We start from the raw sequence: 14,372 nt of genomic DNA, 5'->3' as shown, positions 1-14,372 counted from the left end.
ACTACTCATAGTTGTTGACTAGCACTGGCAGCAGTACTAGTAATTAGTGGATTTGTTTGGATATCAAAATTTTTTTAAATAATATTTTGTTTATATTAAAAATATTTTTTTATTTTATTTTTTTATTTTATATATAACATATCATAAAAAATATTATAATATTTATTTTAAATAATATTTTATCCAAACAAATTCAGGATTTCACAGACCCAGCCTTAACTAGTAACTACTACTAATGGCACTAGTAAACTACTAGTAACCATTTGGAGTTTGTTTTTTTTTTTGTCAGCAACGATATATGTGTATAATCTATTCTATCCTAATTTAGGGGGGAGGGGGAGCCTAAGAAGACTGTGATAGGAGGTTAATGGGTATACAGACCTAACTAGATCAAGAAAGTGTTATGACACAATTCTTAGATTTTTTACGATCCCAGCTACAAAATTCCAAATCCATCTACACCGCCACGACTCTTGGGCGTTAATTAATCATGCTTTCGTCTCTCTTCATTTCATTTCCACCTCCATCTCACAACACTACTGACTACACCCACCCACGCTTCACTTTGGCGCCACAACTCACCAAGCTGACTGCCGCCCATAACACCCCGTCCCCCCCTCGGGATTCCGTTCATTTTTCATCCACTGGGTATGACTATTCTGTAGTTTTTCCTGCTCTGCTGCTCTCCTCACTTCCTTGAAATCTTAAACCCCCCTTCCCCAAAAAAAAAACTCTAATTTCTCACAGTCAAATCATCGAACGCCGTAATGGCGTCGTCGACAGCGTCCTTTCCCTTCGTGATTCACCCTGCTTTAGACAATTCAGTTATTCCCTACAGTGGAAATCATCGTCGACCCAAGTTGCCTTTGCTAGCATTTAGGCCGAGGAAGTTTACCAGCGATTCCAAATTTGGAAGTTGTGGGCTTTTGAATGAAGGTATTGCGAGCCTATCTTCATGCTGCGGCTCCACCATGACTAGGAAGTGGACGCTCCAGCGCTTTAACGCCACAGGCAGTGGCTCTGGGGAAGTTCAGAGTGGGGAAGAATCGGACGATGCTTTACAAGCCACAATTGAGAAGAGCAAGAGAGTTCTGGCTATGCAGAAAGACCTACTTAATCAGGTTCGTTACAACCATCTGAACGTTTTGCCCAAAAATTTTGATTTTGAGTTTTTCCCCCCTTTATGAAATGTAATTTTTTTCCGGGGTAGGTAATATGAAATGTAGGCTTTTTTAAAAATAAATAAATAAATAAATGTAGTTGAGGACAACGCTTAATTGTAAAATTCCTCGACCGTTTCGTGGATGACCTATTACTGATTTGAAGAACCATCTGACTTGTACCTCGAAGGCAATTCGATTCTGCGTTGGCTTGTATGCAAGTGAAAATATGATCTTAAAAGGGAAAAGGGAAAAGGGATTGGTGTTGCCGAATCATATGTCGAATGCCCCCTATAGGTTGTTTGTAAGGATTAGAGTCTGTACTTTATTCTGTTCTGACTAGTCAATTTCGGCTGTTCGGTTTTTGATGTGTGTTTGTATCAGCATTGCTTTCTCCTCGTTGATGACCATGACTTCATTTAAGCGACGAGATTGTGACCTTTCTCTTAGATAATCTACTTGGGCCTCCTGTACAGTAGTTGGCATCTATGTGCATTACTTTGGTTGCCCAGCTTCTTTTCGCTTGGAGTATGTAAGAACTTGGTATAATGGCTTGTTAACTATTTTGAACTATAATTAATTCCCGTGTATCTTTCAATTTCACTTCTTGATACTTCCTGTATTTAATGTCAGGCCCCCGATTCATTGATAGATGTTGTGATCTTCTGCTCATACTCATCATCTCAAGGCTTTATCATCAGATCGTTTGTGTAAATTCAGGTTGCTGACATCATTTTATTTGGTTCTCTCTTGCAGATTGCGGAACGTAAAAAATTAGTTTCATCTATAAAAGATAGCATTATTGACCAGGAGAATGACAGCACCCTTTCAACTGTTAATGTTGCATCAGCCAATGGAACTGAAGAAGATGAGGTACTGACAACTGATGAGGTGAATGCACCTGGAAAGAACCTGCTGCGCACAGAAACTTCTTCAAGTGCAAGTTCCTTGGAGCAGTCCAAAGACACTAGCAAAGAGATTTTTCAGTCCTATAAAGATGCTTCTGCACATGTAAACAAGCAGTCTAGAAGTGCCACTTCTGCCGTAGGAACTTCCAGTTCAAAGATTTCCTTTGATGTAGATTCGGAAAACCAATTAGCGAGTATATCAACAGAGAAAATTCCATCTGATCTGCCATCCTTTCTCTCAGAGACCAGTGCAAAGTTGCCTTTGGAAGATAAGCAACATGAAGATTTCGAAAAATCGAGTGCACAGGAGGTGAATGTTGATAAAGAAGATTCTGGGGGTGAAAAAGTAAAAGCCCCTCCATTGGCTGGCATCAATGTTATGAACATAATATTGGTTGCTTTAGAATGTGCACCATGGTCCAAAACAGGTAGTGTGATAACATTAAGTTTCTGGTGGAAAATATTTTATGGGGATTAACTTCTTCAGGTCTTAGGTTAAGCATGTTGCCATTTCCTTTTGATCTCCATTTAGTAGATATTAAACTTATTGACAATGTTTTATTAGTTTATGCTGAAATTATAGTGAACATATACTCCTACAAAAAGAATAGGCTGGAGTACTCAAATATGCACTTCTCCTTGACTGAAGGGTCTGTTCAAATGGATGTGCTTGACTGTTAGACATCTATTTCTCCAGTCAGTAGTTATTTCGAGGCTTGTCATGGAATAAAAACATTAGTTTTAGTAATCATGTTCAATGCAGTTTAATATATCCTCTTTCCTTTTAATTAAGATAGTGCCTTGAAGTTTGAGCTGAAACATATTCATTGCATATATCCATACTCAGTGGTGGGCGCTTGCATGTGTATGTCTGCATATAATGATAGACAGGTCTGTATATGATTGTGCCTTAGTTTTATACTTGTATTCTACTCAACATGAGAACTAATATGTCAAGAATTTACTTAGGTGGGCTTGGGGATGTTGCTGGAGCTTTACCCAAGGCTTTGGCTCGGCGAGGACATAGAGTTATGGTAAAGTTTCAGAAACTCTTTCCAAGACAAGATGGTCACATGGTGGAGTACCTGTTCAAAAGCAATTTGTAGCTGATGTCAGGATTTTATATTTTTGAACTTCTGAATAGCTCGCCAGTTTTATTTTCCTTTTTTTATTTTCCAGTGTTGCATATGGTCCTCATTTTGACGTGTATGCTGTCTATGTGGAATATTGCATTCTGTGTAAGAAATGAGAAATTTTCATTCTTCCATAAACTTGTCACTCTGCACTTCACGGTAATTGTAGTATGGTATGTAAGTTAGCGGACAGCGCAGAAATCCAGCAAGATTCTTGGTAGTTGAGTTGTACATATAAAATGAATCTTTTATTTTTTGGTGGATTTTATAGGTTGTTGCACCTCGGTATGGTGATTATGCTGGAGCTCAAGATACAGGGGTTCGGAAAAGGTATAAAGTAGATGGTCAGGTATGAAGTTGTACACCCTTATTGTATCTTAAGCAAAACATTTATGACATTAAAATTTCTGATACCTGGTTGCACATCATGCAGGATATGGAGGTGACGTACTTTCAAGCTTACATTGATAGTGTTGATTTTGTTTTCATTGACAGTCCTTCATTTCGACATATTGGAAATGACATATATGGGGGCAAACGTGTGGTAGGTTTTTATTTTTTTCTTAAACAAGTAAGCTTTGTATTGTTATTCTCTATCCAATGGTGGAAATACAGTCTTATGCCCAGATGGTATATCTTCTACAGGATGTGACTTTTCTCCCTGATTATCCTTTTCCTAGTGTTCTTCTGTGACCAGATGCTTGTGTGTTGCTGCTTCCCTTGCTTCAACATTGCATTTTCCTATTCTGCCTATTTGTGTATTTATGTAAAATATAGACGTGTATCAGAATCATAGATGTAAATGTTTGTGTTTCTTCATCATCAATTCTCTGATTCACAGATGTTAATTTTTTGTGCTGCTGGTTGTTCCAGGATGTTTTAAAGCGCATGGTTCTGTTTTGCAAAGCTGCTGTTGAGGTACAACATTATGAGGCATCATGGCCTGGCACTTCTTTTGGCCTTGCGTTCACAAGGCTACATATTTGTCAACCTTCATGAACTAAAACAGCAAGTCATGTTCAGTCATGCAATTGTACTCTTTATATCGATATCTTACTGATGAGAAGATTTACAAGCTGTCATTCATCAGTCAATGTTGGGGATGATAAGGGTTAGACTTTTTATGGAGGTGGCCGTCTGTCATGCAAGAATTGATAAAATTGTCTGGAATAAGCTTTGAGAAAGAAAAAAAATGCTTAGTCCTGTGGAATTCATGAAAAGAATGGCTGAAATGAAATAGACCTTGATTTTACTCATGATTATTTCTTCAATGTTCCTTGTTTCTATGTCCCTCGTATTCTTATATGTTATCTGGAGTACTGAAATGCTTTATTTATTTATTTATTTTTAGGTGCCTTGGCATGTTCCATGTGGTGGGGTCTGCTATGGAGATGGAAATTTGGTTTTTATAGCAAATGATTGGCATACAGCATTACTGCCCGTGTATTTGAAGGCACATTATCGTGATCACGGAATAATGAAATATGCCAGATGTGTTCTTGTGATTCATAACATAGCTCACCAGGTTTGTCCTGAGACTTATCATCCAACAACATATAGGTATTGTCTCCAAATATAGTTGTCAAATGATCAGCCTTGGGAGTAGGTGAAAGTGTGATTTGAAAAGTCATATATGATATAGGTGCTTGTCATACATGACATTATATCAGAAGCGGATATGAGGTTGGGAATGGAGGGAGAGCTCCCGTTCACTGGTTCATGGTTTGATTAAATTTTTTTTTTCTGTTACATCAATACTTGAAAAGGTGCTGATCATTTTAGCGGTAAAACAATTTTTGGTTCCTCTGCAAAATTTGCACAATACATTTTTTTTTTTCCATTGCCCGTGTTCTCTGTTCGTTTATTGTGTGTTTTCTCATGTCTGCATCCAGGGTCGCGGTCCTGTGGATGACTTCTCTTGTGTTGATCTTCCACCACATTACTTGGACCTTTTTAGGTTGTATGATCCTGTTGGAGGTGAGCACCTCAATATATTTGCCGCAGGGATAAAGACAGCTGATCGTGTTGTCACAGTGAGTCATGGATATGCCTGGGAGTTGAAGACATCTGAAGGTGGTTGGGGCCTGGATGGGATAATCAATGAGAATGACTGGAAACTTGCGGGTGTTGTTAATGGGATTGATACAAAAGATTGGAATCCTGAGTTGGATGTTCATCTTCAGTCAGATGGTTACACAAATTACTCACTAGACACCTTGAAGACTGGCAAACCCCAATGCAAAGAAGCATTGCAGAAGGAGTTAGGTTTGCCTGTCCGTGACAATGTCCCCTTGATTGGTTTTATTGGAAGGCTTGATCACCAGAAAGGGGTTGATCTTATAGCCGAGGCAATTCCTTGGATGATGGGCCAGGATGTGCAGCTGGTCATGTTGGGCACTGGTAGGCCTGACCTTGAACAGATGCTTAGGCAATTTGAAGGACAGTACAGCAACAAAATTAGAGGTTGGGTGGGTTTTTGTGTAAAGACAGCTCACCGGATAACTGCAGGTGCAGACATTTTGCTGATGCCGTCAAGATTTGAACCTTGTGGACTGAATCAGCTCTATGCTATGTGCTATGGTACTGTTCCTGTTGTTCATGCAGTGGGGGGTCTAAGAGATACTGTGCAGTCTTTTAATCCTTATAATGAGTCTGGGCTTGGATGGACATTTCAAAGGGCTGAGGCAAATCAGCTGATCAACGCGCTAGGGAATTGCTTCCTCACATATCGCGAGTACAAAAATAGTTGGGAAGGGATTCAAAGACGTGGTATGTTGCAAAACCTAAGTTGGGATAATGCTGCTGAAAAGTACGAGGACATACTCGTTGCGGCGAAGTACCAGTGGTGAGTCATGAAGCATACATAGGTACTGATTGACACGAGGAGCAATACATTGAATCCGCAGAAAGCTAAAAACAAGTGAACTCCTTTTATCTCCACAAGGAAAACCTCTGAACAATTTGCCAGGAAAATATCCAAAGGCTTGGCTTCACTTCCTCAATGTTGAGTTGGGCAGAATTTCAGATGTCTGCATTAAAAAAGATTGCTTGTACTGTTTGTTAAATTCTAAGCTAGGAAATTCCCAGATGAATTACTTTTTAGACAACTTTTATTCCGTTGTTGTCATCTGGGACTTGAGAGGAGTTTTTAAGTCTTTACATGAAACCACATTAACTTTGAAATACACTAAAATCTCTATAAATTAATTGTCTCTATTAAATAATAATTTTTCTGTTCCACCTTAGGTTAACGAGTTAATTAATAATTTTGATAATAATAAGATATTAATTTTTTTTAAAACTTTACGCAAGTTCCTTTCATACTATAAATTATTAATTCACTAGAAGTATACGTCATATTTTTTTTTCTTAAAATATGAGCCTATTGTTGATTTGTAAGCACCATTTAGATCATATTTTTTTCGTAAAATATGAGTCTATTTTTTATTTATAAACATCATTTAGATGTAACAAATATATAAGAAGACTTTGTATTTGTTTACTATAAGAAGACCTATTTATATACATAATATTGTCAATCTGATCCATTGTATGCATTTAATAAAATGGAAGTGAATATATATCAATTAGTATTCCTAAGTTTTTTGATTTCTTGATAATAGAAAAATAATATCAGTTACGTACGTATATTGAAGACATTAATAGAGTTGAATTATACTTTTAAATTAAGTAGATGTTAATTAGTTTATATTCATTAGGCTTTTAATCTCCTTTTATTAATAAAATAATTCATATTTTTATAAAATAAAATAAAACTTTAATTGATTAAATGAGCGTTTCTTTGAATTGTAACTACACTCATCGATTAATTAAAACGCGACATTCCATTAAAAATGTATTAGTACATGGGACGAATACAATTTTAACCCAATAAGGCAGAAACGCAAACGGGCGGTGGCCTTATTGATTTCATAATAGAATAACCTATATTCCGAAATTACATTTTATTTTAATTCGTATTTTAAAATAAAAAATGGCCACACTCGTGACAGAACAATTGCGGCCCCTGTAACTTGTCAACACCAATAACACATAAGACACACAACAACAAACCATCTCGACTGTGTCCAGATATCTAGGAGACTCCCCTGTGCCGATTACATTGCAAATAAGGACGACCAGAGAAGAGTCCTGCAAAACCCTTGGACAAACAGCCTTCAATAGAACAAGGAGACTTCGTGCAACCCAATGCACTGTTTTGTTTAGCTGTTTCCATGCAATCATCCGCAGCGCTCCCACAATTCTCATCACAGTTGAAAAGTATGTCAGCAGAAATAAGTTGCCTTCTCTTTGGAAGTCTTGCTCCGTTGGCGTGAACATATCCATTTAAAGATTCATGCTCTTTCTGCAAGTTATCACCCAACTTCCTCTTCAGTCCTAGTAAGCTCTTCGAACCTGCCAAATGATTACAGTCTCATAAAAGTCAAACTAATCGTCCATGTGAATTATTGATCATGGCTATAGAAAAGGTATTATACCAGGAAGAGAATCATCAAATGGTCGCTCATCCGAATCACCGCAACTGCACAACGAATAACTAGTATCATTACACCCAATCCTGCAACAGACATATAATCCGTGCCATGTTACATATCCAGATACACATGCAGGTGCCCAGATAAACTGTGCTTATGTGCAATGGACTTCATCAGAAAGTCAAAAATGTCAAGGTTTGTCTTTTATTCATTACTAATATGACGTGTTCTGAGTCACAAGACAACTAGACCAAAATGCTAGCCATGATGCTAATATTAACTGTTTTTCACACATTCTTCCATGCCTTGAAGATGCAATATAGAATCTCAGTGCCATCAGATCAGTCACAATAAATTACTCAAATAAAGATCCCATACTAAATCTTTCCTTTTTAAAATTGAAACACAAACTCTCCATTTGTAAAAGGTGCATCTTTGTCTATGATATCAAAGTCAACAATGTATATTTTTCCACACCTAGCAGTATGGATATCTTATTAATGCAATAGACCTATCTTCGCATCGAATGACTATGGAACCCAAATCTCTTACCCTTCCCAGCCAAACTAAGGGGAAAAAGGTCAGATAACATAATATCCAGATAAAACCATCTAAAAGCGAATAATTGTGGAAACACGTAGATGATTGATCAGGAATCAAACCTATACATGTGCTCAACAAAATCATCAATTAATACAGGCCAAGCTCCTGCAAGGGGGAACAAATTTAGTCAGTAAAGCAAATGCAAGTTTGAAAACCGGGTGATCATATAATGAACCACCAGTTCCTGTCCAGAATTAAGAAATTTTCTATTGTCAGGGTTGTTGAGAACAATAAGAAATGGTTGGCAAGGATCATTTATAAATACCTTCAGGATCATACCCTTCAAGATTGTCTTGTACACAGCGACTGAAGGCCAAAACTTGCCTCCATGTGTCCGCAGAAATATTATGCCGCTGATTTTTCTAAACAACATGAGTTAAGAAATCAGCTACAATGAAACAGAAAAGAAAATATCATCATGGAAAGAGGAATGGCTAACATTTGGCTGTTAAACTTTCCCGAAGGTGACAACTACAGAGTAAAGACCATGTTCAAGGCCCTAATCAATCATTTTCACAAAAATGCAACTGCACTGGCAACACATGGAGCTATAAATGACGATTAAAACACCACTCTGCAAACTCTGGGGAGCTTAACAGTGTTTTTAGTCATTTCTTCTTTCAGTAAGTAACTTGAACAAGGTTGCAGTGATGAAAATGGATTATTAGCAATCAATCACAACAATATAACCTCTAACATGTTGGATAAAGTTGGAAATATAATGAGAAAAATTAAAAGGAAAGCCCTGAATGCTCGTCTAAAAGCAAGGAAGAGATGGATGAAATATTAAATATCTACTTTTCTCAATGGGCAAATAAAAGAATGGAGACAACACGTTCCATTAGATTCTGCTAAGATAAAGTCATTATGTTCCGAATCATTTTTAGGCTTCTATACCAGACAAGAAACAATCAGTGAAGAAGGGGTTGATGATGAGAATCAAACTAGTTAAACTGAAAGTTTCCAAAGAAATGCAGAAGCATGGCAAACATTAATTGTTTCAGGAATAAGTTTAGATGCTTCTGGTGGGTTAATCTCAGAAATGCAGGAACGGCTATTCCGTACTTTCAATAGTCAAGAGAACTAATATGCCAAGAGAGTAGCGAAAATAATCAAGCAGATCATTCGACTGGGAAACAAAATCTTTATCCATGTTTAGAAGACATTTTTATCCTCTTTAATTAATAAGACAATCTTTGTTTAGGAGGAATACCTAGATTTATCCTCTTTTTTTATCCTCTTTAACGGGAGTTTCTAACAAGTCTTATTACCTCAACAAAGTTGCACCACTGATTGAGCAGTTGAAATCTACCAGCTAAAACTAATCTCCAGGCCATAACAGCCCTGCTTACAGCTGCAAGGTGAATAAACAATAAAGGCACATGAGGTTAAGAAAACTGAACTGGCATTAAACTACCTAAGGATATAATTTCATTTAAATTGACTTACTGATATTCTTCTGACCATTTTCTCGGCAAATGAAGAAAACAAAATCATAAAACCGTGAGAACTCAGAAAAGTCTGCCTGCATAAAAGGAAGACTGAGCAAAGTACACTGAGAATTTAAGCACACAAGTGACAAGTTATAACTAAGGAAAAGGGCTGCAGCTCACTCAAAATCAGATAAGTACCTATACTTGAGCAATTAGATTTTGCTATAGTCCAAAAGAAACAACATTTTGTATATATTAAAACCAATTTCACTCAAGTTACAGGAAAAAACAGAATAACTTACCAGCAAGTCTAACCTCATCATAAGTTTGTATATTTCTTCAAAAACAGAGAACCTGAGATGTGCACAAGAATAATTTTTAAGTTATGTTGAGTTATAAAAGAATTAAAATAAATAAATAAATACATAACATCTTCTTTCCCCTCATTGTAGCCAATACATTGACTGCATGCACAAACTATTGCAATAGTTTGCAAATTATAGCTACATCATGTAGTGCAAACCAACTTCCATCGATGCCTGAATCATTTAAAGATTACCACAAGAACAAACCCCTGTGCCTAAACCATACAGAGTGAACCCCCTGGGCGCAAGCCCAGTGCCCCCAAAAGCCACTTGCAAGGCTGGAAAACAGCCAGGTTAGCAATAGCAATTATATGAACAAAGAATTAAATTTGGAACCGAACGAGAGATTTTCACTATGTTTTTCTTCTATAGGATGCAATCAACAAGGCGCACAAAAAATTTTCAGAATCTCAATGTTAAGAAGGAGGCAAACAATTCAACTTCATAGTCTTACTGTGAATCTTATGTCCTCCATACCACACACACACATACCTTGTTTGTGATCTTGAATCCACTAACTTTGAGAGTTGAGTCAACGCATTTCTTGAGTATCTACCATTCTGATATTCTTCATTCGATAAGCATCCTTCGCTCCCAGAATCATATGGCCTTGACATGATTGCTGCAATTAGAAACGCCATTCACATAAATGTTCCAATTGATCTTTAAATTCAGTAAATACATAAGTTGACATTCAAGTACTCATGAACATTACACTGAGATACCCAGGACTACGTCTGATGCATGTAAAGAAAACGATGACCTAGACAGCATTTGAGAGTGAAAAAAGAAAGGTCATCTAAGCTTTTCATTGCATAATAAAGCTCTCTAATTCTGCACGCTTTCTTGCTCTAAAACAAAACTGAAAGAAAGGAAAGCATGAGAGAGTTAAAAGCCAAAGGCCAGCGAAGCTTTTCCTTGCATACTAAAACTCTATCATTCTGCATACTTTCTTGCTTAAAACAAAACTGAAAGTAAATGACTCCTGCACCTTGTGCCATATAAGTCCCTAAACTTCAAAATTTCTTCAAAGACAGAAAACAGTAGAGAAATTCTTGTGGAACGTAAATCTTGCACTACTACCCAATCCAGCGTTATGCCAACCAAGATTGTTCCTTTCTTTTTCGTGTGTGCTTATGCTAGGAGTGCTTGATAACTGCCCAACCAATATAACAAATAAAAGAGAGGAATACTACTATCACCAGTAACGGTTGCCCGCATACATCAAATAAACACGAGCAAAACATCAGTAAAATTACAATCTTTTCATAATCCAAGTAAGCATAAACAATCAATTAACAATGAAAAGAACAAAATTACAGCAAAGACAATTGAAGACGTATGTTAGGGGGCAAAGGTACCACAATATTGTCCGTAAATCTCGAAGATGTCGAACCGAGTGGGAACAAAGGAAGAGGACTCCATGGCTGTGCGGCAGGGGAGCTCAAAACCGAGTAGTCAAAGAAAGATAGCATTAAGAAGAGGGCTTGGCTTTGGGGTTCATGGAAAATTAGAGACCCAAAACGGACCACCCCAATACTCAACTGAGTTGGTGAGTAGTGTGTGACTCGAGGAGTACTCGACTCACTGTTTGTTAAATAGGAAATGGAATGAATATCGTTGTCTCCCTGTTTCTACTGCCTCGGTGTGCGATTGCTATATTTGTAGGAATACGCGATTTGTAGCTATAGTTTTAATTTCGACGCTGGAAATTAAGTGAAATTGTCCAACATAGAAAGAAGAAAAAAGAAAAGCAGTGCTGATATATACAACTAATAGTTAAATTTAAGTGAATTTTTTTGTCATTTTCTTTTAAAATGTCAAATTAACGTCTATTATAAATTTCAAATTTGTAAAATTTGGTCATTACCTAAGTTTTTTATTATTTTTTTACTCCAAATCCATCACATGATTCATAAATGGTCTTTTTTTCAGAGACAAAAATATTAGATCCCATTTATAATTAAATAGATAATCCAATTTATATTCATTTTTGCACTTAAGAAAATAAGTTGTGATCAAAACTATATTCATTTTTCTAAGTGGGATCTGACACAATCCATATTTATTGTTGTCACTAAAAAAATGAAATCTAAACTTTTTTTGTACATAAAAACTATTACATATAAGTTAAGTAGTGATTTTAGGTTAAAAATTGGTCGAAAACCTAAGTCTAATCCAAAACTTACAAACTGAAATTTATAATGAATATAAAGTTAATATTTTAAAAGTAAAGAATGAAAATTTTATTTAATAAAATATGAATAAACTTTTGAATAATTTTCCTTAAATTTAATTATTATCACGGAAATTCTCACTATCCAATGGCAAAATTACAAAAGCTGCTATTTAAATTTCCTTGCCGGTGCATCTGAAGAACTAATACATTTGTCTAAATCGAAAAAAAAAAAAAGAAAAATCATAGATTTAATAGAAGTAAGAAGAAGAAAAATCATAAGTTCCATGCAAATTTGCGCTCCACTGTAAATCCCATTGCTATAAACTAATAGTAGAAACAACTTTTCTTAACTTTCATTTTTTCCGTTTAATAAAAGTTTTTTTGTCGTCAAATATATGATTTTTCTAATTATTCATATTTAACTCAAGATAACTTTAAAATCATCACCCCTATTTTTCCTAATTTAACCTCAAAAAACCCTTCTTATCCTGTGCAACGTACGAATCAATAAATATGTATGAGGCACCAATTTCCCAAAAAAAAAAAAAAAAAACCTTCTTTCTGACGCCCCGCACCCAAAAAAAAAAAAAAAAAAAGAAACCACTCCAAGTAGAAGTATATCTAAAGACCGCTGCAAGTCAAAGATACTTTGACCAGCTTCTAGACTCTTCCTCAACTTTTCTCATTTCTCACGGTCCGCGTTTCCCCAGCTTCGATATATCACCGGACTTCCCCACTTTGTCCGATTTCTTTTCTTATTGTTTTTATTTATTAGTATTTGTTTCTGTAACTATTCAGCTTCGACTTTCCCCTTGATGGCGTCAACCCCAACCGAGAGAGTGGCGGATCAATCGTCGCCACCGAGTCTCGAAGAGCTCGCCAGGAGGAGTGCCAGAACCATACTACTCCCTTTCATCATCGGCTACTCCTCCTCCGCCGCGCCGTCTGATCGACCGCGTGAAATTGCCATCATCGTAAACCCTCGTACCGGATCCTTAACTGTGATCGAAGGTTCTGTTGATATCGAATCACTTCTCCTCGGAAAAGAGGGGCGCGTGCCGGCATCAAAGGCTTCAATAGAAGCCATGCCACTGGTGAAAGTGGCGGAAGGGGGTTTGGATTGTGCGATTTGTTTGGCCGAGCTTGAAGTCGGCGAGGAAGCCAAACAGATGCCGTGTAAACATCACTATCATGCGGGTTGCATTGATAAGTGGTTGGGAATTCAAGGATCTTGCCCTGTTTGTAGATATCGCATGCCGGTGGAGCAGGACGAGAAGATTAACAATGGAGAAGGTGGCGGTGATGATAGCGATGGGGAGGCGGAGGATGATGGTGAGGAGGAGGAGGAACAAGAGGAAGGTGGCAGCGGTATGAATGGAAGGATGCCGGCTTTTGTTTTTCACATTTACTTTGCTCCGCGTCGCCGGAGCAATCAAGACTCTGGCGGAGCAATTGAGGCCGATGATGATAATTCGGCTTCAACGGGAGATGTGGACGGGTCCTCAACTGAAGATATGGAGGTTGATGGCAGGACATCATCACCAGAAATGGATATAGACCAGAGCACCTCATAGGCTTTCTTTCATTTTTTCTTTGTTTTTTTGTTTTTAAGAAAATTCATTCAATTTGCTCTAGGGTTGTTTTGGTGAAATTGCACTGTAAATATGGATACCATCTATAGTCTAATTAAATTTTAAGTTACTTTTTTCTACCGGTTCTTTTTTTTTTTTGTGGACGGCTGCGGCTAAATACAGCATATACTACTATTTTAAAAGCGTCGGCTTGCAGGCTTAGGTTGGTCGGTTCAGGTTCAATTCACGCGGACCCTTTTTTTTTTTTTTTTTTGTTTCTTTATTTTTTGGTGGGATATAGATATACATAGGGTTGGTCATCTGTACAATAAATAAATGCGGGATTGTGGCTTTCTTTCAACTTGAGAAATCAAAAAGACTTGGAAAACGTGTACGTGTCGGCACCCATGAGAGGGACATATTTCACAGCCCAAATTGGTTATGGGCACGCCCTAACGTTGTTGCCTACTCTTATTAAACAAGACTCCAATATGGCGCCGGTGGGAGGTTAGGTAGTCGGAGTA

General features: G+C 37.1%; 3 protein-coding genes across 5 annotated transcripts; 2 read left to right on the top strand and 1 right to left on the bottom strand.

Annotated features, from left to right (window-relative positions):
• Window positions 1–507: 507 nt before the first annotated feature.
• On the top strand, window positions 508–6,384 carry LOC113753301 (granule-bound starch synthase 2, chloroplastic/amyloplastic). The gene is made up of 8 exons (XM_027297418.1): window positions 508–1,121; window positions 1,917–2,496; window positions 3,038–3,102; window positions 3,473–3,550; window positions 3,635–3,745; window positions 4,075–4,119; window positions 4,553–4,726; window positions 5,094–6,384. The coding sequence occupies exons 1-8, from the start codon at window positions 768–770 to the stop codon at window positions 6,048–6,050; spliced, it is 2,364 nt and encodes a 787-aa protein (XP_027153219.1). The 5' UTR covers window positions 508–767; the 3' UTR covers window positions 6,051–6,384.
• Window positions 6,385–7,082: 698 nt separating this feature from the next.
• Window positions 7,083–11,715, bottom strand: LOC113753302. 3 transcript variants are annotated; one of them, XM_027297419.1, is made up of 9 exons: window positions 11,460–11,715; window positions 10,591–10,720; window positions 10,036–10,087; window positions 9,750–9,825; window positions 9,572–9,654; window positions 8,566–8,662; window positions 8,360–8,405; window positions 7,701–7,780; window positions 7,083–7,617 (listed from the first exon to the last, which is right to left on the bottom strand). In XM_027297419.1, exons 1-9 carry the CDS (start codon window positions 11,521–11,523, stop codon window positions 7,298–7,300), a joined length of 948 nt encoding a protein of 315 aa, XP_027153220.1. In that variant the 5' UTR covers window positions 11,524–11,715; the 3' UTR covers window positions 7,083–7,297. The 3 variants fall into 3 exon arrangements, with proteins under 3 accessions (XP_027153220.1, XP_027153221.1, XP_027153222.1); XM_027297420.1 differs by having other exon boundaries at window positions 7,701–7,744; XM_027297421.1 differs by having other exon boundaries at window positions 9,750–9,759.
• A 1,213-nt stretch (window positions 11,716–12,928) lies between these two features.
• On the top strand, window positions 12,929–13,988 carry LOC113753244 (E3 ubiquitin-protein ligase MPSR1-like). Its single transcript, XM_027297347.1, has one exon. The coding sequence runs from the start codon at window positions 13,093–13,095 to the stop codon at window positions 13,849–13,851; it is 759 nt and encodes a 252-aa protein (XP_027153148.1). The 5' UTR covers window positions 12,929–13,092; the 3' UTR covers window positions 13,852–13,988.
• The last annotated feature ends 384 nt before the right edge of the window (window positions 13,989–14,372 follow it).

This window comes from Coffea eugenioides, chromosome 11 (assembly GCF_003713205.1).
Source record: "Coffea eugenioides isolate CCC68of chromosome 11, Ceug_1.0, whole genome shotgun sequence".
NCBI lineage: Eukaryota > Viridiplantae > Streptophyta > Magnoliopsida > Gentianales > Rubiaceae > Coffea > Coffea eugenioides.
The sequence above is the reverse complement of the archived record's forward strand: the minus strand, read 5'-3'. Positions and strand labels throughout refer to the sequence as shown.